This window comes from Felis catus, chromosome D2 (genome assembly GCF_018350175.1).
Source record: "Felis catus isolate Fca126 chromosome D2, F.catus_Fca126_mat1.0, whole genome shotgun sequence".
Classification (NCBI taxonomy): domain Eukaryota; kingdom Metazoa; phylum Chordata; class Mammalia; order Carnivora; family Felidae; genus Felis; species Felis catus.
The window spans coordinates 33,012,523-33,038,997 of record NC_058378.1 but is presented as its reverse complement, the minus strand read 5'-3'; the positions used below and the strand labels follow the sequence as shown (position 1 = coordinate 33,038,997).

Here is a 26,475-nt window from a genome sequence, read left to right as displayed (position 1 = left end):
ATTGCCAAGTAATACTCCATTGTATATATATACCATATCTTCTTTATCCATTCATCCATTGATGGACATTTGGGCTCTTTCCATACTTTGGCTATTGTTGATAGTGCTGCTATAAACATTGGGATGCATGTGTCCCTTCAAAACAGCATACCTGTAGTTTGTTGTACTCTTATGTTTTACTCAGCTTTCTATATGGTCATATTCCACAATAAAAAGTTTTTTAACATCTATTCTAGGGAAATTATAAAAGATCGTGTGACATATTTATACATACAGTATTTTAGTTCTTAGTCTGATTGATAAAATGAGAAAGATACCATAGACCCGAGTTGGGAGAATACCAGGAAAGAACTATATATTGTCCATATTAAAGTTTCCTTATTACTGAGTTCCCCATGTGGATTTCTGGGCCCTCTATTTTGGGGAAATGGAAATTGGAAGGGGAGCAGCACTAAGTAGAAGCCAGTCAACATCAGCGGTCCCTTTAAGGATCTGATGCTTCATTAAAAGGCATTCACCTTGATGTCTCCCCAGTGTTACCCACTTCTTAGAAACTATTCATTTCCATCACAGCGTGATGTGTGAGAAGTGGGAAATGGGCAAAGAGGACAAATCCTCCACCCTGTAAGGAGACTCCCTTGGGCCTAGTTATACAACTACTCTCTCTTGAGCCATCAGAGAAAGTCCCATCAGAGATCAGCAAATCTTGGAGCAGCTTTTGAAAAGAGCTCCATTCAGAGAATTTCATCCGATTAAAGTTAAGTGGCAAATTGCTTCGTTAGTAGCTTTTAGATTGACATAATGAACAGCTTCCCAATTGCTTGGGTTCTGCTAAATCCTGAAACCGTTCCCCTGCATATCACTGACTTTGGTGATTTTTTAATTGGCTTAAGCCTCAAAAAGCTTAGCTGGCCTAAGGGTAGATTATTAAAATGGACATCCTGATTCTAGTACAACTTAAGATAACATGTAACAGATCCAGGAGCTAGAGCTCATTTAAGAAGTGTCATAATAGATATTGTGACTAATTGGAGGGCACAGTTAGAAATATTTTTAGTAAAGATGTCCAGCCAACACTGTAAACAGCTTCACGTCGGATTTTACACAGGAGGGGAAAGCAATTAGCCAGCTTGCCTTTTTCAGGGTAGAATTCTAGAGTTGTGTTCCCTATACAAATTTGGCATTCTTTGACTAATTTATTCAGTTTCTGTTCTAGACATTTTGTTTTGTTTTGTTTTTTTAATCTATGTATTAAGAGAGAGCATATGCACACAAGTGAGGGAGAGGGGCAAAGGCAAGAGGGAGAGAGAGAATCTTAACCAGACTCCATGCTCAGCACGGAGCCTGACATGGGGCTTGATCTCACAACTGTGGGATCATGACCTGAGTCAAAATCAAGAGTCAGACGCTTAACCGACTGAGCCACCCAGGCACCTGAAACATAGCATAAACTTCTGATTTACAGACATGAATGAGCACCTAGTGCTCTGCATTTTGTGCTATTTGTTACAGGTTCCTGCCTTATCTTGCTGTCTCTCTTCTTTCAGGGTCTGACATTTCAGGAAGTGGAAAACTTCTTTACTTTCCTAAAGAATATCAATGATGTGGACACTGCATTAAGCTTTTACCATATGGCCGGGGCATCTCTTGATAAAGGTAATGAAACCCAGAAGTTTTTTCTTGAAGGTATAAATATTGAATCTGTAATCTGTTAGGTGACTACCCCTCCTTAACTGTGACGTGTGAGTTTTTCTTGACATTGTTTTTGATTTGTTTTGTTTTGTTTTGTTGCCATTGGATGAGCCTTGCATTTCACCCTGAGGGACCAAGCTCAGCAAATGTATTTTCTTGTGCTAAAGGCCACAGTCAAGGCAGATGCCCATCTTTAGAGACTTTGGAACTTCTCTCACTGGAACCAGAGTCATGATATACATATTGTGAAACTAAAGTCAGCATGCGTTTCAACTCATTCTTTGGTGGGAAGCAATGGTTTGGTTTATTTCTTGTGTTAACTTGGGTTTTTTGGCTTTGTTTTTAAGATAAAATTGTGGCTCAGAATAGCACCCCCTGTTGGCTTACCTCCTACACAGTCAGCTCCAGTCAGTACAGGCAATGTGAGAGAGCAGGGGAAGTGAAAACACTACTTTTCCCCCAACATTTTATTATGAAAAATTTCAAACACTGGGGCTCCTGGGTGGCTCAGTTGGTTAAACATGCGACTTGGGTTCAGGTCATGATCTCACAATTTGAGTTCAAGCCCCACATTGGGCTGTGTGCTGACAGCTCAGAGCCTGAAGCCTGGTTCAGATTCTGTGTCTCCCTCTCTCTGTGCCCCTCTCCCCCTCACACTCTGTCTCTCTCTCAAAAATAAATATTAAAATTGATTGAAACTTGTTTTATGGGCCCCAGATATAGTCAGTTTTTTGAAGAACGTTTCAATACATTTGGAAAAAGTATATTCTGCACTTTTGAGTATAGTGTTGTAAAAATGTCAGGTCAAGGTGGTTGATAGTATTCAGATCTTCTAACTGACTTCTTTGTCTAGTTGCTCTTTCAGTTAGTGAGAGAAGGATGTTAAAATCTCCACATATCGTGCTTGCTTCCTCAGCACATACACTAAAATTAGACCAATACAAAGAAGATTAGCGTAGCCCCTGTGCAAGATGACATGTAAATTCATGAAGCATAAGAAAGGAAGGAAGGAAGGAAGGAAGGAAGGAAGGAAGGAAGGAAGGAAGGAAAGGAGGGAGGGAGGAAAGAAGGGAGGGAGGGAGGGAGGGAGGAAGGAAGGAAGGAAGGAAGGAAGGAAGGAAGGAAGGAAGGAAAGGAGGGAGGGAGGAAAGAAGGGAGGGAGGGAGGGAGGGAGGAAGGAAGGAAGGAAGGAAGGAAGGAAGGAAGGAAGGAAGGAAGGAAGGAAAGAAGGGAGGGAGGGAGGGAGGAAGGAAGGAAGGAAGGAAGGGAGGAAAGAAGGAAGGGAGGAAGGGAGGAAGGGAAGGAGGGAGGGAGAAAGCAAGGAAGGAAGGAAGGAAGGAAGGAAGGAAGGAAGAAAAGGGAGGGAGGGAGGAAGGAAGGAAGGGAGGAAAGAAGGGAGGGAGAAAAGGAAGGAAGGAAGGAAGGAAGGAAGGAAGGAAGGAAGGAAGGAAGGAAGGAAGGAAAGGAGGGAGGGAGGAAAGAAGGGAGGGAGGGAGGGAGGGAGGGAGGGAGGAAGGAAGGAAGGAAGGAAGGAAAGAAGGGAGGGAGGGAGGGAGGGAGGAAGGAAGGAAGGAAGGAAAAAAAAATCTCCACTGATAATGTGTGGATTTGTCCATTATTTCCTTTAAGTGATGTCAGTCTTCGCATCCTGAATTTTGAGCTCTGGCATTAAATGTACACACACATTGATTAGGATTATTATGCTTTCCTGATGAATCGATCCTATTATCATTAGAAATGTTCCCCCTTTATCTTTAGTAAGACTCCTTTTCTTGAAATTTGCTTTTTCTGATATTGGTATGATTGCTCCAGCTTTTTTTATGGTTATTATTTGCATGATATGTCTTCCTTTACGTTGCACTTAATCTGTGTCTTTAGAGTGCACCACTTCTAGACATATTGTTGGACCTCCTGGCCTTTTAGGTGTATATATATATCTCTTTGCGTTTTTTATCTTAATGGTTTCTCTAGAAATTATAACATTTCACGGTTCACTTAAAGTTAATATTGTGCCACTTCAAGTGAAACGTCAGGGGCGCCTGGGTGGCTCAGTTGGTTAAGTGTCCCAATTCTTGATTTCAGCTCATGTTGTGATCTCAGGGTCGTGAGGTGGTCGGGAGATTGAGCCCCACATCAGGCTCCGTGCTGGGCATGGAGACTGTGTAAGATTCTTTCTCTCCCTCTGCCCCTCCTCCGTTCATGCTTGCACCATGCACATGTGCAAGCACTTTCTCTCTCTCAAAAAAAAAAAAAAAAAGGAACTTGCAATAATACTGTTCCATTTACCATGGCCCTATGTTTCATGCTTTAGTTGTCATTTGTATTTCATCTGTGTGTGTCATAATCCCTACAATACAACATGAGGATTTTTGCTTTGAACAGTTTTCTTTTAAGAAATCAGGAGAAAAATAATCTCTTATACTTATCCACTTTTACCATTTACTCATATTTACCACTTTGAGTACTTTTCATTTATTCCTGAGTATCTAAATGTTTATCTGATACCACTTCTTATCAGTATGAAGAACTTATTTAGTCATTCCTTGTGGTACAGATCTACTAGCAATGAATTCTCTTAGATTTGGTTGATCTGACAATGTCTTTATTTCACTGTTGGGTACTACAATGTGTAAGTTTTAAACCTCTCCAAAACACTGACTGAGGTTTTATAGACACAGTCTTCTTATTCGGTACTTTTTGGTGGATTCCTGAAGATTTTCTAATATATATTAAAAAAAAAAAAAAAAGATTTTCTAATATAAGATGATGCCATCTGCAAATGGAGATTTTTTTACTTCTTCCTTCCCAAACTGAATCCTTTTACTTCATTTTCTTAATCCACAGCTTTTTTTGTTTGTTTATTTTATTTTTTGAGAGAGAGAGACCAGGCCCAAGTGGGGGAGGAGCAGAGAGAGAGAGGGAGACACAGAATCCGAGACAAGCTCCAGGCTGTGGACTGTAAGCACAGAACCCGATGCAGGGCTTGAATTCACGAACCCCGAGATCATGACCTGAGCCAAAGTTGGATGCTTAACCGACTGAGCCACCCAGGCTCCCCATAATCCACAGCTTTTTTGAAAAACAGTTGCTTATTTGCTTTTTTGTTTATTTAAAATAATACCTCCTCTGACTTTTGTAGAATCCCTTGAAAAAAATTAATGATATCATGGAGGGTATGTATGTATGTGTAATACCACAGGGTTATTTCTCTAGAATAGCTTTGGTTCTATTGCTCTGTTTCACAAAATGGATCGGACAGCATCTGACTATCCAAAGATAGAAGACTTAAAGTGATCACTTATTGTAAAATAAAAATTAATAAGTTCCTCTTTATATTTGCATGCCTCTTTTGAAGAGCTCAACTAAAGACAGTAGAATTGCTTTAAAGAACAGTTATCTAGGATGAATCACTGTCTGTGTTAAAATTATATGGTATATAAAATAGAATGATTCAGAGTAGTGGTGGCAAAGGAAAGTTCGACCTAGTGGTTAAAAAAAAAAATAGTGTTTCTTTCAAATGACTTCAGGCCATTTCCTGGGATATTGAGTCTCCATATAATCCATGCCTCATTATCCTTGCTATGTAATAGAGGCAGTATTACAAATTTACAGTCACATCTAACATCCAGATATATGTTTGGCTTTGAGATGTATGATATTTAGCATTTGTTTTGACTTCTTGGTTTGTTTTATCTATGTAACTTTGGATCCCTGAGTGCAAAACGATAGCTATCTAGGAGAAACTGGCCTAGATTCATACTAAGTAGCAGGGAGAAGCCAAGTGAATTCATTTCCTAGGGCTGCCATAACAAATTACCACAAACATGGGATTTAAAAAACAAACTTACTCTCCCACAGTTCTGAAGGCCACAAATCCAAAGTCAAGATGTTAGCAGAGCCATGCTCCCTCTGAAGGCTCTAGGGGAGAGTCCTTCCTTGCCTTTTCTGGTTCATTGCGGTTCTGGTCACTCCTTGGCTTCTCTTCACATAGCCTTCCCCTCCTTCTCCTTCCATATCTTTCTTCTGTATATCTCTTGAAGGGGCACTTGTCATTGGATTTAGGGCCCACTTGGGTAATTCTTAGCCCAGATCTCATCTCAAGATCTTTAATTTAATTACATCTACAAAGACCCTCCTTCCAAACAGAGTCACATTCACAAATTCTAGGGGTTAAGATGTGGACATATCTTTTAGGGGGTCACTATTCAACCCACTGTAACTACCAAGAACTAAATATCACCCAGATGTAGTCCACAAAGTAAAAACAAAATGGTTGGGGGGGACGGGGGACGCAGTGAATTTAAATTACTTTGAGAATATTTGTATTGTCTGTTTGAAAGCTTAAATTTTTTTAGAAACCTAATTATGCTGTTTACCTGGGTAACTTCTATTTAGCTTTCAAGTCTCAATTCAAATGTCACTTCCTCAGAGAGGCCTTCCCTAACTACTCCACATAAATTATAAACACTAACTATATTGTCTGTTGTTCTTATAATTTAAAAAAAAAAAAAGAGGCATTAGCCTAAAATCTTCTGCCTTTACTATTATCATCAATTCCTATCCATAAATTATGGACAAAGGCTTTAATTTCCACAAATATGGCTAATCAGACAGAGACCACTAAACGACAATGTATTTTATATGATAAGTGCTCAATAAATACTTACTGAGTTATTCACCACCTATCCAGAAGCTAAAAAAAAGTGCATTATCCTTGGTTTCTTGCTCTCTCTCCCCCGCATTCATTTTTTCACTAAATCTTTGTCTCTCTACTTCCAAAGCATATCATCCTGCCTCTGACTCCATTTCTCCATCTCCCCTGCTAAAGCCCTAGTCTGTCTATCCAGGCTGACAGGGTTCCATATGTCATGGCCCTTGTATACTCTCTGAGTCCATCAAATATCACTTTTCTTCTCAGTTCACTCCCCTCCACATTGTTCTTTGTTTATTTTCTAAATATACCAAGTTCATTCCCACCTGAAGGCCTTTGTTATAGCTGTTCCTTCACCTCAAGTGCTCTTTCCCGTGATCTCTGTGTCTTTGGGCCCCTGTGATTCAGTTTTCATATAACTCACGTCCTTCCCATTCTAAAGTAACTCCATCAGGCTGTGTCATAGTAATTGTCAGTACTTGATATTTTCTCATGTGTTTATGTGTTTTATTATCTGACTCTGCTTATTAGCATGCTTATCTGTCTTGTTCATGGATATATTCCCTATGCCTAAGACAATACCTGGGATACAGTATACATTTTACACATATTTGACCAATAAATGAATAAGTTAATAAACATATTGATGGATATAAATAAGACATTGGATCTTGAGCCAATAAACCCTCAACTTTCACAATAGACCCAGAGAGCAAACTCATGCTATTAATTCATTGTGTTCTTCTGTAATCCCTATCTTTTAGATTTGGCATATATTTCACCTTCTTGGACACCTAAAGGGGTGATACCAGTCATGTTAACTGTTTATGTACCAGCACGTGCATGGAAAGACTAGTGTGTGTTCAGCCATCCTTGCCATGTTCCCTCACCCTGCCAGATGTGCCTATCCTCAGTAGCCTTTCCTTGTACTTTCCCCTTTGCTTTCAAACCTTCCTAATCCTGGCAGTCCTACTAGTGATGTTTCCACTGGTTTGAGCTCTACCCGAATTCTCCCTCTGCAGAATCATGTGATTTTACTGCTAAGATGAAACTTGGAAGAAGGGTAGAAAAGTGTCATGGTTAAGAACACAGGTTCTGAAGTCATATTGTCTGGGTTTTAAGCTCAGCTCCATCATTAAGCTGGCTGAGTTGCTCTGGGCATTTTCCAAATTCAGTCTCTATGTTTTTAAAATCAGGATAATGACACCTACCTCATAGGTTATTAAACTGGTACCTATCATGCAGTGTCTGTTTAATAAATGTCAGCTGCTTTCATTATGAAGTTGATGTAAACCAGTTAGGTGTGGTTTGTCCACTTGTTCAACTAGCAGCACAGATACTGTGCTGGGTTCTACCCTTGAGAAGCTCGCAGTTTTGTAGAGGAGAACAATAAGTATACAAGTTTTGCCAGTTTGGTGTGATAAGTCATGATTAGCCATAAGATTGAACGTGGATACTTTTAATACTTTCCCCACCATACCGGGAGTGGGGAATGAGTGGGTCAGGGGTAGAGACAGGATACTTTGGTCTGCCTGCGGCTCATAGTCTCAGCTGCCTTCATTTTTTCCCAAAAGGTTAGGACCTTCAGAAATTGGCACCTTTTAGAGGCCCTGGCACTGTCTCTTCCTTGGCTATTTTAGAGCTTGCAACCCTGTCTTTAGACATAATTTAGCACAGAATTTCCCAAACAGCACTGTGAAGAACACTATTTACTGCAATATGTTAATGGTTCTGTGGGTTTAAAAAAAAAAAAAAAGTTCCATGGTTCAAATAAGTTTGGAGAATGCAGAATTTCTTCCTGCAGCACTACTCCTGCCAACTCTTTAATATGCTAATGTGCATTATTAATCTCCAAGAGAGCCACATAGTTCCCAAACTTGATTTGCTCCAAAATGTCTTTTAACAACTTGCAGAGCTAATGGTCTTCAGAACAGTTTGAGAACCCAGGCGGGTGGCAGCTACAGATTCACAACATGACGGCATGATCCAATCCCTCCAGAGTAAAAATAAGTAATTTCATTGAGGCTCTTTCTTTAGTTCTGCGTGGCCCATGTGGGAATAACACCTCCCACGCAAGTGTGAAATGTCCTTGGTGAATTCTGACCATTTGAAGAAAGAACCTTTTTCCATGAAATAGTGTGTGTCTCCACAATAGGTCATCTCTTGTTTAGCACTTAAGAGGAAGTGGTTCTATTGCTTATTCGTGCACATACTGGGCGTAAAATTAGATATATAACCTCTCAGAGTGCTGTCTGAATGATTTACCTACTCTGCTGAAGAAGGTAATGAAAAACTGAACACGACTTCTTCCCTGATGACATCCTCTGATGGAAAAGTTAGAAATTGAATTGGAGCTCTAGAATGAGCTATGGTTTGTATAACGTCAAATATTCTTACTTTTGGTGCACCTGGCTGGCTCAGTGGGTGGAGCGCGTGACTCTTGACCTCAGGGTCATGAGTTCAAACCCCGTGTTGGGTGTGAAGCCCACTTAATAAAAAAAAAAAAAAAAAAAAAAAGAGAGAGAGAGAGAGAGAATATTCTAACTCTTGCCAAGAGAATAAAAGGTTTCCAGGTATGGCGAAACCCCATTATAGAGCACCTCGGGATATTATAGATTTGGTAAACCTGTAGGTACAGTTGTGTCCCCTGTGTACTTTGAACTATAACACAGGAAAATAATCGCACAAATATAGTCCATGGGCTTTACTACTCATGCCCTACTTGGATTGAAAATCATAATTTATGACATGGTTGTCCTTATTTTTTTTTTAATTTTTTTAAGTTTATTTTTATTTATTTTGAGAGAGATAGAGAGCAATCTGGGGAGGGGCAAAAGGAGGGAGATAGAATCCCAAGTAGGCTCCACACTGTCAGCACAGAGCCTGAGGCAGGGCTTGGACTCACAAACCATGAGATCGTGACCTGAGCCAAAGTCAAGATGAGACACTTAACCGATTGAGCCACCTAGGCACCCCCTTAATTTCTTTTAATTTTTCTTTTTTGAGAGAGAGAGTGTGAGTGACAGAGGGGCAGAGAGAGAGGGAGACAGAGGATCCCAAGTGAGCTTTCGCTGAGAGGAGCGAGCCCAGGTCTCGAACCCACAAACCATGAGATCATGACCTGAGCCACAGTCAGACACTCAACCAACTGAACCACCCAGGTGCCCTGTCCTTAATTTTTTATAGTCATTCTATACATACATTTTACCTTATTGTCTGACAGCCAAGAGAATAACTAATAAAGCCTGTAGCATAATTCCTACAGGATGCTCTTTGCATCCCCAGGTATTTTTTTTGAAGTATCAGTCATATCAAATGATCTCAGTTACCTTTACTCCAAAGTGACCTGGATGGCATAGATGACCTTTAAGAATCTTTGTGGCTCTGATATTCTTTGAGCCTATTATTTTGAATGAGTAAAGGAATCTTAGTCTTTTGGTGTTTAGGTCCCTACTGGGTTGTTGGGGAAGTTAGAAATTAGTAATGGAGTAAATTCTAACACACAACAAACTCCTGTATTCTGAACAACTATCTTTAACAGATAAGCTGCCACTCTCTCCTGAGCCCTAAGAATCCTATAGCATTGTCGTTTTGAGGACTACAAGGCCATCACACATCTGGAACACTAACAGCAACTATCATTTCATTGCAGCTTCTGTCTGCCAGTCATAACTCTAAGTGCTTTTTGGACATTATCTCTCTTAATCCTTAAGACCTGAAAGGTAGTTGGTATTATCCCCCATTTTGTGGGTAAGGAAATATAAAATAAAGCGGCTTGCTCATTGTTACCCAGCTAAGGACATAGAGCCAGGATTCAAGCTCAGGCCTCTCTGATCCCAAAGTCGGTATATCCCTTCCACACCATCATGGTGTCTCTCAGTATTTCCCAAAATGCTGCTGGAATTTGAAACTCTTTGCCTGAACACAACCCTGAAGGCAGTGAAGTTTCACCATTTTGAACCATCCTTGTAAGTAGCTTAGGAAAGACAGGGTCTAGACTATTTATTTCCAGTTCCCTGTGACTAAGAGTAGAACACAGTCCTTTTGGGAAACTATGGCATTTTGGAGTCAGTGCCCTTCTCTCAAATATGAAATGTGACATGACATTTTCCCCCTGCAGTTGTCTTGTCTGTTCAGGACCAGGCTCTGCAGACATCCTCTGACATCTGTAGTGCATCCCTTATAGTGACATAGACTCTTAGAGTCGTTGTCTAATCTAGCTTCTTACCCCACATAGGAATGTCTTCTAGACACAGGTGTTCTTCACCTTTCTAACCATACTACTCTTCATGAAGAAACCAACACACAGAAGCCTAAAGTCACTTAAATAAGGTCATGTAACAAGAAAACAGAAGAGGAGGACACGTGTGTGTATACTACACTGGCTGGTTCTCCACATTGAAACATAGGATATACAGATGTGGACCTGTCAGATTCTAATAACCACCTCTACTCATTGGTGTGGCAATGCTTTGTTACACTTTTAGACACTGTCCTAACATCTAGCATTTATGGACAGTTAAGTATATGCATGAAATTTGGAAGTATGAATTTTGGTTTTAAACTCGAACTCGAGTTTGAGTCCCTGCTACTCATTAGCTTTGTGGCCTTGAACTTAAGTTCTCAAAGCCTCAGTTTCCTCATCTGTAGAATGGTGATAATAGAATATCACTTTGGGGCTATTGTGACAATTAACGAGACAATACTGTATTAGTATACCAGATTGAAAGTACAACTGTACCTGGATGCCTGTTCTGGTTTTCAACCCCTAGATACTGTCTTTCTTCTGCCTGTTGATCTTATTAAGGAGCTTATAGACTGGAAACAATCTATCCCAATATCAGAACTGAGCAAAAAGTTATTAAACAAAAAAGAAAAAGGGGGCACCTGGGTGTCTCAGTCGGTTAAGCGATCAACTCTTGATTTTGGCTCGGGTAATGGTCTCACAGTTCATGAGTTGGAGCCCCGCATCGGGCTCTGCACTGACAGCACAGAGCCTGCTTGGGATTGTCTCTCTCTCTGCCCCTCCCTTGCGTGTACACACACATGCTCTCTCTCCCTCTCTCTCTCTCAAAATAAATAAATAAACTTTTAAAAATTAAAAGATAAATCTACTTTAAAAAAATAAAAAGATTACCCTAGGAACTCATGGGGCTTACTTTTGTTCTCTTAGGAAGTAGTATCTACTGCTTTTTTCAGAAACTTTTAAGATTCATATCAGTTTAGAAGTTATAAGTCATTAGCTTCTCCTAAGATTCATCATTCATCCCAAAATTCTTGAGACCATTGCTTTCAGCAGGCATTAATCTTACTTAAATTCTCTCTTCCTAGGAATATCTAACCCCTGTTAACATCTCTACTGTCCTCAGCATTCAAGGGGGAGTTTTCACTAGACCATAAAATTTTGAGGACAATGAACCTTGTTTTCCACATCTTTGTGTCCTACTCTGATCCTAGAACAATTCTTTATATATAGTAGATGTTCATTTAATGTTGAATAAGCAGATGAATTAATTCTAATGGTCATATCCTGGACAGGATGCGGAAATGCTCTATTAAAAGCCTAGTGTGATGGGGAGAGTGATAGAGAACTGTATCACCCTTCCATGTCATTCATTTTCTTGATCCCACGGTCAAGTCACTTCTCTGACCCTCAGGTTAGAGTGATACTAAGTATCTCCAAAAGTTCTTCCAGATTTGAAATTCTTGCACTCTAATTAAATCAGTTTTTTACTGAATGTAGTAATGTTTTAATGGACATGTTATAGCCTAAAGTTATATCCAAATTTGTGTGAAAATGAACTAACATAATTATCAGTCACATTGGAAATCAGAGCAGTGCTGTTCAATTCCCAAAAGCAGGGTGGCAGTTTTAATTTATTTTCTTGTTAAGAAATTTAAAACTTAATTAGACTTTGGCCAGTGTATCTAAAGATCTAATTTGTGGAACTTGGTAGAGTAGTTGCAGAAGAGTGATAGTTCTGTAAAAGGGCCCTAAAATGAGCACAGCTGTATATGAAGTATGATTCCAGGAACCTCAGAAGGACATTCCCAACCATAAATACCTTCTCCACTTCGCTTTCGTGCTGCATAACACAATAATACAAATTTAGCAGCTTAAAACAACACCTATTCATTACCTCAGTTTCTATGAGTCAGAGTCTGGGCACAGCACAGCTGGCTTCTCTGCTCGGGTCCTAACAAGGTTTCAAGTGTAACAGGTGTCAGAAGGGCTGTGTTCTCATCTGCCGGTCAGGGCCCTCTTCTACACTTTTTTAGGTTCTTGGCAGAATTCAGTTTCTTTCGGCTGTAGGACTTTTCCTTGCTGGCTGCCAGCTGGGGATCACTCTCAGGGGGCCGCTGCAGTTCCTTGCCCTGTGACCCCCTCCCCTCACAACAGGGCAGCTCACTTCTTCACAGCCAGCAAGAGACTCTCTTTCCCCAGTGTGCTGAATTGCATTCTTTTATTATATAATTGTAATCTTGGGAGTGACCATCCCATTACCTTTTCCATATAAAGTAAGCTAATCCCACAAGTGGTATCCCATTATATTCACAGATCCTGCTCTCATTCAAGGAGAGGAGATTAGAGAGGATATATATATACCAGACAGTGGGCATGTTGAGGACTGTCTCAGAATTCTGCCCACCACACCAGCCGTAATTCCAGAAATTCACACCTTTACGTTCATTCTTTGAAGACTTCTGAAGATCTGGATATTTTAACTGATTTAAGCCATGTTATCTAAAAAATAACATGGCAGCCATAAAATTTTAGTGTGAGAAGGGAGCTTGGAAATCATTTAAACCCTTCCTTTGGGGGCACCTGGGTGGCCCAGTCGGTTAAGTGTCTGGCTCTTGGTTTCAGTCCAGGTTACAATCTCATAGTTCAGTTCGTGAGTTCAAGACCCTTGTGCAGAGCCTGCTTGGAATTCTCTCTCCCTCTCTCTCTCTCTCTCTCTCCCCCTCATGTGCACGCTCTCTCTCAAAATAAATAAACTTTTAAAAAAGTATATAAATAAATCCTTCCTTTATTGTTACCTCTTCATTTACACATGAAGGAAATGGCTTGCTCAGATCACAGCTGGTGTGACACAAAACTGAGAGCAGAGGTTCGGGTTCACTGACTTTCATACCGTTGTTCTCTTTGGTACATGGCACCCACTGCTGGAGAAACCTAGAGAATTTTGTAGGAGACTCAGTGCTTATACGTGAAAGTGGAAATAGGGAAAAGTTCACAGCAAACCATATGAGAGAACATCCCCCAGACAGGCGTAGCATAAAAGCGGGAGTGGGAATGTCACAACGATGTGTGGGGAACAGGTTATGTGGAAAAAAGCTCCTATTTTACAAATTCTCTTAAAGCTTGTGGGAGGCAAGCCCTGCGCTTCATCTCATCATTGCATTTTGTGAAAAACATTTATACGTGAAGAGGCATGTTGGCCAGGAGTCCGTTCATTTAAGACAAAGTCATCAGTGTTTGAAATTATTCATGATGAAGGCAAGGAAGCTCAAGTTCTGAAAGAAATATTTGCTTTATGAGGCAGTTTCTCTGCAGAGACTTCATTTATCTTCCCAAATTTCAAGTCACTTAGCAATTCTAAAGATTGATTCTGACTTAACTACATTACTTTGAATATATTGTGATTTAGTAAAATTATATAAGTGCCCCAAGGAGGAAGAGCACTGCTCTGGGGATTCATGATTACCAGTGGGAGAAAGAGGAGTGTGGGGAGAGGATAAACTGCCCCCAGTCCACATAAATAGATGAGTAAGGACAAAATGGGCCAACATTCCATCCCACTGGGAAAAGAATCAGAAAGAAATTCCACCAACTAAGGAAGTATAGAGACTAGTATTTATTGCAAGCCCTGCTTTTGGGGGGACTTTAAGGGTTGCTGCCCTTAGAAGCCTCTGAAGCTTTCATAAAGCACTTGTAAAGGTGGACAGTATTGCGCCTTTTATATAATTTCAGCAAGCCAAATTAAAAAAAAATTTTTTTTAATGTTTATTCATCTTTGAGAGAGAGAGAGAGAGAGACAGAGGGTGAGTGGGGGAGGGGCAGAGAAAGAGGGAGACACCGAATCCGAAGCAGGCTCCGGGCTCCGAGCTGTCAGCACAGAGCCCAACACGGGGCTCGAACTCACGAACCGTGAGATCATGACCTGAGCCGCAGTTGAACGCTTACCCGACTGAGCCACTCAGGCACCCCTCAGCAAGCCGAATTTTAAATATATCAGTTGCTCTGTCTTTAGCTATCAGAGATCCAGACTCTGTTGAAGCTGACGACTGTAGTCCACCAAGGAAGTAACTTTGTAAGCGGAAGGGGAATAAAAGGTGCCTCCACGTCAAGATGGAGATTAGGATAAATTAGGCACTGGTTAAATGAACGATAGTACTGTGCAGCTGTTAAAAAAGAAACTGTGTCTGTACTGGTATGGAATTCTTTCTAAGATACGTTGTTAAACGAGAAAAGCAAAACCATATATTTAGTATACTACCGTTTGGGGAGGAAGAAATTAAAAATGAATATTTGATTTTATATCCATATTTCTGGGAAAACTAAAGATATTGGTTGCCTCTGGACAGCTAGGTAAATGTATTACCTAATGAAATGTGACTTTTTCAAAGAGAAAGAATGAAACTTTAAAGAGTCAAAGAGGCAAAAGCAAGTGAATATGGGAAATTGGTCTCCAAATAAGAACTGGCTTTGGTTATACAGGTTTCCTTGCAAACAGCCTTGGCTGGCCCTCTGTAAAATCTGTCATGATGTTCTCACCACCCTCTGTGCTTTCTGTTCTAGCTCCCTAGTCAGGTGTTAGCATCCCTTCATGCTTTCAGTACTTTATTCAGACTGACTTCCCCACCTCCCACCCCACATCACCCACTACCACACGTGCACAAGTCTGGAGAGTCGTCTCTTTAATCCTTTAGAATTAAAAATGTACCTCCTCCCAAATATACACTATTCGACTGTGATCCATGTGTCTATCAATATGTCTGATATTTTTCCTATTCACTTCTCAATCTTAATGATACATATGGTCTCCGCTACTAAACTGGGTGTGTCAGCTGAAATCCCCACCTAACGGTGCTGGTAGAAATGCTTGCCTTTTGTGGACAAAATATGATGAGGATTTTTGACGAAGCCAGATACAATAATGGGTAATGGCAATAAACCTTACTGTAAAGCAGTTGGTACTAGATTAAGCATGTAAGCCCATGGAAGCAGTCGTCTGGGCTGATGCTCTGAGGTTCAGAAAACCTGACTGCGGGTTTTCTCTGTGTCATGTGCTCGTATTCAGGAGCCAAGACCACCAGCAGCACCTCTGGCGAGTGGGCGACCTGAGCACGCAGAGGGGGTCAGCCTGCCTGCAGCTTCAGAGCACCATGCAGGACAGGGAACTGTTACCGTGTTCCTTATTAGTGTGCCGCATTGCTCTTGGCTCCTTAAATTGCTAGTTCCCTTGAATGCTGTCCTTCCCGCCTCCCCTGCCCTCCAGAATCAGGTTGAAATGTGTATGTTGTATTAGCCAAAGTTATCTTGGAAGAAGATACAAAATAAAGGACAAGTGTCTTTAAGGGAAAACCCTTCCCCCTATCGCCACCCCCAACCCCAAAGCCATCTAGGGACTGACTTAAGAAACTAAGGCATCTGTATCATCATCCTTTCCAGGGCTGAAGCAGAAATGTCTCCTCCCCTCACTTAACCTTGGCAGTCGCAAGCCAGCTTTTCATTTTCTCTGCTGCAGTCCAGGAAGGCAGGAATAATCACATGGCCACACAGCTAGAGACTGTCAGCCCAACTTGGCGTATCACCTTTCCAAACACCTTTGCAATTAGGAGGAGACAGGCAGCTCCTAACTGGGTCACGCGCTTCATAGCTGTATCTGTGCATTAGAGGCGACCGTGGGGAAGAACTCCCAGGGCCGCCTCTGTTGTACATGTTTTTCGTTGGGTTGCAGTTTAATAAACCTTTTAAGTTGTCCCTGAAATCGTCAGTGTAAGTTCCAAGGGAATGCTCATGTCTTCCAACATGTAGGGCAATCAGAGCTGTGATCAAACTATAATGCTGACTCCTCACACCCCCCAGCTATTCAGTTATTCACCCCCACCCGCTAGGACTGAGCAGTCTCCAGTTCAGCATTTCTTTCATCTGAGTTGTCTCTGTTCGTTAGGGTGACACGTTCATGGGGGAACTAGTATTGTCCACATAAGGGTTCAAGTAGACCCAGTGTGTATAGGGAAAATATCATCGGGCTGTAAGTCAAGAGACCTAGATTCTAGACCTAGTTCTGCTGCCAGCTAGCTGTGTGACCCTGGGCGGGTTTTTAACTTCTCTAGATTTCACACTTTTCTCTGAGGCTTCCTCTAGTTCTACGATTATCTGATTCCAAGTGGGTATCTGGGCCCTTATCCCTCCAGAACTCTCCCTTCTTCTGTTTGACTGTTGTGGTAAATAATTTTATGTAACGTAGCTTCTGACGTTATAGTCACACAGACTCAGCGTATGTTCTTTCTACTGTTGAATTGTCCAGTTATGGACCATGCCAGAGAGTAAACTGGGGACCTGGCACAACTCGGATTCTGCCTGGACTTTCCAAAAGGCCAAAGGATACCCCGTTTTTGAGAGCCAGTTGAGCCCACTTCTGCCTTATCCCAACCTAGTAGAACTCACCCAATCTCAAGTCCATCTGCTGTTCAGGCAGCCGGGCCACACTTGTTCCACATTTGGAAACATAGACCTTCTCCAGGGTGAGTTCATGTTCCATGTAGACATCTTTCAGATTAGAAACTAGAATCCCAGCCATCAATCAATTAGCATCATCCCAGCCATCAATCAATTAGCATCATCACACGAGAGAGACCCAGATTCCAATATCAATACCTGGTCTACATGGGGAGGTCAGACCTGGGCGGGGCGCTGGGGGTGGGGAGATGTTCTGCTTGCTGTGATTTAATTATGACTTCCTGGTTCGGGGATGTGGAAGCAAATATGAATAAGCCAGTTCTCAGGACCAGCTGTCAAGCACATGGCTTGTAATCTGCTGTCACCCTGCTTGTCCCAAGAGCTCTCAGTTTGACCGTTCACCAGCTAGTCAAATATTTGTTTCCTCCACTGCTCTGATTCACACCCCTGGGACCTGAGGGTCTTGGATGGGGAAAGGGCACCCCAGCTAGGTTTTTTGCTGGCTGCTAGCATCCCAGTGATTTGAGTTACAATGACTCAGCAGCCCTGGTTTTTCCCCCTATAGTACAAATGGTGTCAGAGCCCTCTCCAAGTGAGATGGAATGTAATCTCTAACTGTTCTGTCAAGAGATGGCATCTGGAATGAGGCATTCCTGCTGATGGCCTCCCAAGGCCCCTATTCTACAACCACTTAGTACCTCTTTAATGAGTTTTTCACTAAAAATTGTCAAGAGTTCTCACTGACATCCTTGGATATTATTATTTTAGTTAATGGCTTATTTAGAGGAAAAGGCCTGTCTTCATGGGGAGAAGGATGGGCACGTGAATATCAAGAGGAATCAACATGAGGCACTCTGCCCTGAGAGAATGGAAGGGACTGGGAAAGAGAAAAAGAGGCTAGTCATCAGTGATGATGGAAGTGTGGGATTGATGTGAAATGCAGGAAAAGGAATGGTTAATAAACAAGTGCTCCTGTTTATCTAATCCTAAACAGGTTTTGATCCATTTCTTAGAATACATTTCTCAGAACATACTGCAAAGGGTAATTCTCAGGCACAGTTTGAGAGCATCCAGTTTCTTCTGATCTGATTCTGTTTCCACTGGGCAATCTTCTGAGGCGAATTGAGTTTCCTTCATAGATTTTCCAACTGACAAGCATAATAACCAGCTGTTATCATTTTAGTTCTCTTAACAGTTACTATTCTCGTGGTAAATTGGCCTGCTGATTTCTGTTCCTTCCCTGGGCAGTTTAGTTAGCGGGAATCAATTCTTCCTGGGTCAGCAGGGAAAATCAAGTGTCTAGACCCACAAGGCGGAGTTTTTTTTAAAGCCTAGAAGTTGTTCAGTTGTGCAGAGTTTCCACCTCCTCCTTGAGCAGTTAAACCACATCTCACGAACCTCCACTGAAATAGCTTCTGCTTCAGTCTTTCAGTTCCAGGGGACATTTGTTCCTCCTTCACCCTAACTCACATCCCGGTGCAGGATGAGAAAGCTGGGTCTTCCCGCCCTCCTGGGCAGCCGTCCCCCTCAAGCCAGAGGCTTTGAACACCAAGGCGTCGCCTACAGCTTTGTTCTAGCCTCTGTCACACAGATCCTCAGCTATCTGTATCCCTCCACCCCCATCCTCACCTTCAGATTCTGGAAAACACCGATAAACTGTTCTTTGCGCTACTAACTCACCTCAGCCGTTATCTTGTGGCATCCCTTCATAAGAATATAAAAAAATTCAATCTAAAGAGATCAGGCAGGGGTGCCTGGGTGGCTCAGTAGGTTAAGCATCCAACTCTAGATTTTGGCTCAGGTCATGATCTCACGGTTTGTGAGTTCAAGCCCCGCGTCGGGCTCTGTGCTGACAGTGTGGAGCCTGCTTGGGATTCTCTCTCCCTCCCTCTGTCTCTGACCCTCCCTCTCTGTCCCTCCCCCACACTCGCTCTCAAAATAAATAAACTTAAACAAAATAAAGAGATCAAGTGACTTCATCAGGGTCACACAGCAAGGTGGTGGAGGAAGAGCCGGGACCAGAGCTCAGGTCTTGTGACTCCAAGCACAGTTTTCCTGCCGCATCCCCTTGCACCTCCGCATTGCTCTGGTATTTGTGTCTGCTGACCTTGGCATATACCTCCTGACATGGAGGTGACAGAGGAGAAGTGAAAGGTCAAATGCAGAAGAAAATCACAGGAAAGAACTGAAGTTACAGGAATGAAATCAGCAGAGAAGGCACACTGACTCTAGTTCAAGTTCACACTGCTCCTGGATCAATCTAATCTGACGTTTAGAGGGAACACTTCATTGCTAAGTGATTGATAAGTAAAAATCCTTTTCTTTCCTCCAGGGTTTACCTCACTTAAGAGTGTGTCTGAAAAAAGGGAAAAAAGGGTATGTCTATAAGCAATAGCAGTGTATATCCATGCCACTCGATCAGGTTTGAGGACAGATGGGAGAAAAAGGCAGTGGAAATGGCCTAGCCCTTCCTGGCTTGTTTCTCATGAGAACCCCACACGATAGCCAGTGTTTAACAGTAAATGTGTCAGAAAAAGAGAAAATGGCAAGAGAGAAGAGATTTTCTGCTGAGGTCTGGAAGAAGAAAAACAAAAAAGGCTGAACTAGGGAGATGGGGGCCACTGTTACCCTGAGGGCACAGTTGGCAAAGGCAAAGTGGCCAGTGGAAGGCCTGGAGGGAGGAGGGGCCAGGAGCTCATCTGTGCAGGTACTTAGCTGTCGATCAGTAACCGAAGGATGAAGCCTTAGTGTACGGACACAAGCCTCCTTATTCCCCACCTCCCATTTTTTTGCTGCCTGCTTATTCCCCTGACTTTTTATCATCAGATTCTTTCCTGCCAGCAGGAAATGCCAAGAAGGAGACTATTGTAATTTCAGGCATTCTTTGGTTTTTTTCAAGGCACTCTTACGGTAATAATTTATTAGGAAAGCCACCAGTGCATGCTCTAGACCATTAGAATCCCATCCTTAAATATCATGTAGATTTTCACCTTTTAAATTTTTACTGTGGTGGGGGCACCTGAGTGGCTCAGTCGGTGAAGCATCCAACTTTGCTCAGGTCGTGATCTCGCAGTTCATGGGTTCAAGCCCCGTGTCAGGCTCCATGCTGACAACTCAGAGCCTGGAGTCTTCTTCTGATTCTGTGTTTCTCTCTCTCTCTCTCTGCTCAGAGAGAGCTCCCAGGCTCACACTCTGTTTCTCTCTCTGAAAAATAAATAAACATTTTAAAAAATTAAAAAATAAAAATAAATTTTCACTGTGGCAAAATATATATTAACATAAAACATGCCAAGTAAGCCATTTTTAAGTGTACAAGTCACTGGCACTAATTACATCCATACTGTTGTACAATCATCACCACTATTTCCAAAACTTTTCCATCACCCCAAACAGAAAACCTGTACCCACTGACCACTAACTTCCTGCTCCCCCTGCCCCCAGCCCTGGTAACCCCTAATCCACTTTCTGTCTCTATGAACTTAATATCAGGCATTCTTACTTAACTACATATACCTCCTAAAGTGTAGCAGCAGTAGAAAAGAAAGGACCCTGAGCTGAAAAGGAAAGGGGGTTTGGGGCTAAAAACTGAATTATCATTTTCTTAAATATGACTTAAATATAGTTGAGAACTTTTCATTATGACCGAGTACTTCTATCCTCCCAGACTGAGTACTTCTGTCTCCCCCGAGAAAGCAAAACAAAAGTCCTTCTGTTGTGCTAATTCAGCACCTTTCTTTCTTCTTTCAGTGACCATGCAGCAGGTGGCCAGGACAGTGGCTAAAGTGGAACTCTCAGACCACGTGTGTGATGTGGTGTTTGCACTCTTTGACTGCGATGGTGAGTGGCGCCCTCTGAAGCCAGGCAGGAAAACTGAGCCTGCCTGCCCTTGCTGTAGACACTGTTTATAATGGAGCCTAGCAGACAGCCCCAGGGTACTAATACCGACCTCTTCAACTTACCCCTTTCTCACAGCAACAGCTGTGCCCTCAGCCTCATGACATTGAGAAACGTAACCCCAGGTCCTGGTTTGTGTTTTCCATTTCTTCTTATAATTCCAGTCTGCCTGTGGGCTGAAGTTAATTTATGACCACAAAGATCTTAAAAATGGAAACAAAAATATTAGACCCAACTTTGCTGCTTAGTAGATTAGGAGCACACGATTCGCAGTTATCTGAATGTGTCTAGAAAGAAGGTGGTGCCAGGTGTCTGGGTGGCTCAGTCAGTTCAGCATCCAACTTTGGCTCAGGTCATGATCTCGTGGTTGGTTGGAGCCCCGCATTGGGCTGTCTACTGTCAGCGTGGAGTCCACTTCAGATCCTCTCTCCCCTTCTCTGTGCCCCTCCCCAACTCATGTGCACACTTGTGCACACACTCTGTCTCTCAATAAATAAACATTAAAAAAAGAAAAGAAGGTGGTATTGATCTCTCCAAGGCACATTTCAGTCATTCACATTCCATGCTGGCCATCCAGCTCGCAGTGGTCTGCTGTGTCTGTGACCACTCCGTAGGTTAGCCCGGTTCAAAGATCCTGGTTCTGCTCTAGAATCATTTCTCAGCTGTTGCGCCTGACACAATACGACTACTAATATTCACAATAGAGGCTTACACTTTCTTTCAGTGCTTACTAAGAGCCAGGCATTGTGCTAAGCTGCTCGTGCAATCCTCTGGCATAGGAACTCTTATTCACCACATTTTCCAGATAAGGAAGCTGAGACTCAGAGAGGTGAGGTAATTTTCCCAGGATCACATAGGTGGTAGTAGACAGCATAACCAGGATTTGAATCAAACCTGTGCTGCCTCCCTCTGTCCACTGTTTGTTTCACAGCCAGGGTTCATTATTCATCTCCCTCTAGGAAGCGAGGCTAATGGAATCCAGGAACCAGGTCAGAAGTCCCCGCCTATGTGAACTTTTGTTCTGGTCCCAGCATAATGAATCACTCCGGCTTTCTCATTCCTTGTTTCAATTTGTTGTCATTACTGCATGTTACACTCTATTTCTGCATATGTGACCTAACTTCCCTATTAAATTGTGAGCTTTTTTTTTAAAGTTTTTATCTTAATTCCAGTGAGTTAGCATACAGTGCATTATGAGTTCCAGGTGTACAATGTAGTGATTCAACACCTCCATACACCGCCCAGTGCTCATCACAAGTGCCCTCCTTAATCCCCATCACCTATTCCACCCGTCCCTCCACCCCCTCCTCTCTGGTAACCACAAGTTTGTTCTCTATAATTAAGAGTCTATTTCTTGCTTGTCTCTCTCTGTATATGTATATTTTTTTCCCTTTGCTTGTTTGTTTTGTTTCTTAAATTCTACATATGAGTAAAATCATATGGCATTTGTCTTTCTCTGACTGATTTCATTTAGCATTATACTCACTAGCTCCATCCATGTTGTTGCAAATGGCAAGATTGCATTCTTTTTTAGGCTGAATAATATTCCATTGTGTGTGTGTGTGTGTGTGTGTGTGTGTGTGTGTGTATACACACACACTACATCTTCTTTATCCATTCATCAGGCGACGGACACTCGGGCTGCTTCCATATCTTGGCTATTGTAGATAATGCTGCTATAAATTGTGAACTTTTTAAGGGTAGTTACAAGTCCCCTGTTCACCTTTGAACCCCTCCCTAGGACCTCGAGTAAGTACTTTGCACATAACAGGTGTTCATTAACTTAAGTTACTGAAGTTATTAAGCTGAACTGAGTTATTTAAACCTCCCATCTGCACCCACAACCTAGGTCTGAGTCAAAGAAAACTCCAGGGTTAGGACAAGAAGATGGCCTCACCTTCAGGTAGGCGTGGGTTATTCTCTAGTGCTGCCATGTCCAATATGATACCACTAGTTAAGTGTGACTATTTAAACGTTTCTCATCAAAGACTGTTCTAATGGACAGCACTGCTCTAAAGAGGTTAACTTTCCTCAGATTCTGTTTTTACCCTTATCACTTTTAGGTGGTTTGAATTTTTTCCCCAAAACATGTCATTTTATAATTTTTGAAGCCAGAGAGCTGATCTGTGAAGTAAGTATGGGAAAAAAGGCAACCAGCCTCACAGTTTCCCTGTTCTCCTAGGAAGGCCTGGGAAATGAAATTTTATTTTCCAGCCTTTCAGAAGGAGGTTCTGTCGCTGCCTACTTGCATCACCTTTAGAAAATCGTTTAACATCTCTGGGGCTTATTTTCTTAATCTACTGTCAGTATCTACTTGAATCACCCTTAGAAAATCATTTACATCTCTGGGGCTTATTAATCTGCAGAAAAAGGAAGTATCTATTAAATTTAAAAGGCACTGTTCTGTCTACCAGTGCTAGAGCTTAGGTCAAAATGCTAAAGGACATTGAATTCTCAGATTTGTTCACCACAGAATTCAGAGTTGCACTCACAGATCACACATGTGTACAGATGACATTCAGTCATATACCTGCTTCCAAAGTAACAGGAGCCATTCAAATTGATCAGCTGTGGCCTTAGGGGAAGCAGGAAGCAAATCCCACGGTAGTCTAAATGGCATTACATTTTTTTTTTGTCATAAGCTTTTTATTATAAAAATATTAATAATCTTATTTAGACCTTTTTGTTCTTTTAATTTCATTCTTTAAGTTTATTTAAGTTTGTTTGTTTGTTTGTTTGTTTGTTTGTGAATGAGAGAGAGAGAAGAGAGAACACAACAAGCAGGGAAGGGGCAGAGAGAGAATCCCAAGCAGGCTCCGATCTGTCAGCACAGAGCCCGACTCAGGGCTTGAACTCACAAACTGCGAGATCATGGCCTGAGATGAAACCAAGAGTCAGACACTTAACTGACTGAGCCACCCAGGTGCCCCTTAATTACATTCTTTTTTTTCAATAATTTTTTTAATTACATTCTTAATAAACCATATTATTGATTACTTTTCAGCCAGCCAGGCTACTTTTTAACTCTTTATATTAAAGTATAAAATACATACTGAAAAGTACAAATATCATAAGTATACAACTTGCTAAATTAAAAAAAAAACTGAACACACTTGTGTAACGAGTATTACCCAGAAACAGCACATTAGCGGGACCACAGGGCCCCCTGGTGCTGCCTTCCAGTCACTTCCTCTCCCAAGGGCAATCACTTTCCTGACTTGGAATACCATAGATTAGGTCTCCCTGGGTTTGCTTATTTGTTTGATCCTGCTGTGAGGTATCACTGAGGCTGTCCATACTCTCTTCAGCCAGAAAACATGAGCCAGTTTAGGTTTTCAGGTTCTCTCTATAGAAGTAAACGACGTATTCTTACTTTCCACTCTCTTCCCAGACTGATCATTAGTAAAAGTCCATTTGCTGGTTTCCTGTTGTCTTATCACTTCCAGTAATGGTGCCATTCTTTTCATCAGGAGACATTTACCCCTGGGCATGTAGCCAAAGGGTAACTGTCCTCTACTATTGAAGTGGTTACTGTTCTGTGTGGCTGAAGAGATTGACCTTTGGTTAAACCAGATGTTCTCCAAGTTCCTTTCCAGAACTGAGAGTCTGCCACTGAAGAAGGTAGAATGGGAGGCCGTGAGAAAATGGGCTTACCCCAAAGCCAGATTTTGACTTTGGTTTTTGCCATGAAAACCCTCCATCATCATCTCTCACCTAGACAACAGTCTTCCTGACTGACTCCTGTACTCCAATTGTGCCTCTCTCCAGTCCCATCCCCACATAGTCAGCCAGGGAGATCTAGCCACAGTGGAAATCTAACTCCATCTCACTTACCTACTTCCAGTCCTTTCCTGGGTCTCCACCACCTAGAAGATGAAGCACAAACCCTTTCATGAAAATACAAGACCTTTGGGGACCTCTGTCCTGCCTGCCTCTTCTGCTTACTCGTCCCCACCCCCGTGTCCAACAATTCCTAACTACTTGTAGTTCAGCAGCCATGTTGCTCCCTGCCTGAGCCTTTGCTTATGCGAATACCACTACCTAGAGTGCCTCCCCCACCGCACTCCCCTTTACTTGGCCAATTCCTGCTCATCCTTTGGGATTCAACTTAGGAGTCACCTCCAGAAGTCTTTACTGCTCTGTTCTTGCACCACCTCCAGCCTGGGTTCCGTATCTTCCTCTGTGCCCCCATAGCATCTTCTGTCTACCCTGTTATGGCACTTACCATAGTGTTGAAATAATGTATTGGTCTCTCCCACAACCTGGGAGTATTTCAAGGAACAAAGTCTTACTTACGTCTTTATTCTCAACTCCTAGCATAGAACCTGACCTATAATATATTCTCACTCAACTTTTGTCACACTACACTGAACTGTCACTGAGTTGTAACCAGAAACATCAAGGAAGGAACCAACCATTCATCTTAAGCCAAAAGAATTGAATTTAGCTGTGAGATTGCACATGGTGTGAACAATGGAATTTTCTCAGTGTCTTTGTTCCAAGGCCTCCATTTATCTCTGTTGTGTTTGCCTCTTCCTCTAGGCAATGGCGAGCTGAGCAATAAGGAATTTGTTTCCATCATGAAGCAGCGGCTGATGAGAGGACTAGAGAAGCCCAAAGACATGGGCTTCACCCGCCTCATGCAGGCCATGTGGAAATGTGCACAAGAAACTGCCTGGGACTTTGCTTTGCCAAAACAGTAACCAAAACTGCAAGAGGGGCCTCCTCCTCCACCCAAGTCACCCTGGCCCCTTGAGCAGAGCCTTGGCACAATCCTTCCTGCTGCTGCTTCTGGAAGTAGTGCTCCCTTCCTCCTGGGAATGATCTCGGGATTCAACCGGTCTTCCCTCTCCACCCTTCCCCTGTCCCAGCATCTCTGCTCGGCTCTGATTCTGCCCAGTGATTATCCACCTAGGTTCTCAAAAACCTGAACAAGTCCTCAAAGTTCAGACTTTTGGCACCTTCATCAGCACCATGCATTCAGGCACCCTATGGATAGAGAATGCATCCATGTACCTGCCAACCCTGGGAAACATCCAGTTCTCGAGTCATTCTTGCTGTGGATTCACATTAAGAACATTCCGGCTTTTCCTCCTGCTGGTATTCTTAAGCCGCAAGTTGGGAAGACCTCTGAAAGGCAAAAGGAAGTCTGTGGTGAATGGTCAGGAGGAAGAGCCGGGCATCCTGAGCTGGTGGGAAGCCTGAGCCAGAGGAAGGATCCATGTCGGTCCCCAGGGTGGCTCTGAGGGCTGCTCCGAGAAGGTGATGTGCACAGTGGGAATACAGCAAGATTTGGAATTTAAAGTAGCTGCTTCATGGCTCTCCACTCCCGTCTTTTCCTCCCAGGCTTCCTAAGAGGACTCCACCATGCTCTGTGCCTAATGAGCAGTAGTGATTGAGTTCATGTTCCCTGCAAGTGCCATTTCCCCTCCAGGAATGTGCCTCTAAAGCCGAGGCCTGGCTCAGAGCCTGTCTGCCCTCTGTCTTAAACACTTGTAAAATATCACTTTAATTATAACAGTTTGCAATAAACTCCCCCTGCAAAGGC

At 42.4% G+C, this 26,475-nt stretch overlaps 1 protein-coding gene and 1 non-coding gene across 10 annotated transcripts in view; both read left to right on the top strand.

Annotated features, from left to right (window-relative positions):
- MICU1 (mitochondrial calcium uptake 1) overlaps window positions 1–26,475 on the top strand; it is a 248,255-nt gene extending 221,780 nt beyond the window's left edge. For all 9 annotated transcript variants that reach the window (XM_019813253.2, XM_003994041.4, XM_019813251.2 and 6 more), the window contains 3 exons: window positions 1,548–1,656; window positions 20,781–20,870; window positions 25,470–26,475. In XM_019813253.2, the coding sequence (XP_019668812.1) occupies window positions 1,548–1,656; window positions 20,781–20,870; window positions 25,470–25,630 (360 nt within the window). In that variant the 3' untranslated portion in view covers window positions 25,631–26,475. The remainder of the gene's footprint in view (window positions 1–1,547; window positions 1,657–20,780; window positions 20,871–25,469) is intronic.
- LOC111557171 lies at window positions 2,593–2,698 on the top strand. The gene has a single exon (XR_002737030.1). It is a non-coding gene; the product is annotated as a U6 spliceosomal RNA (small nuclear RNA).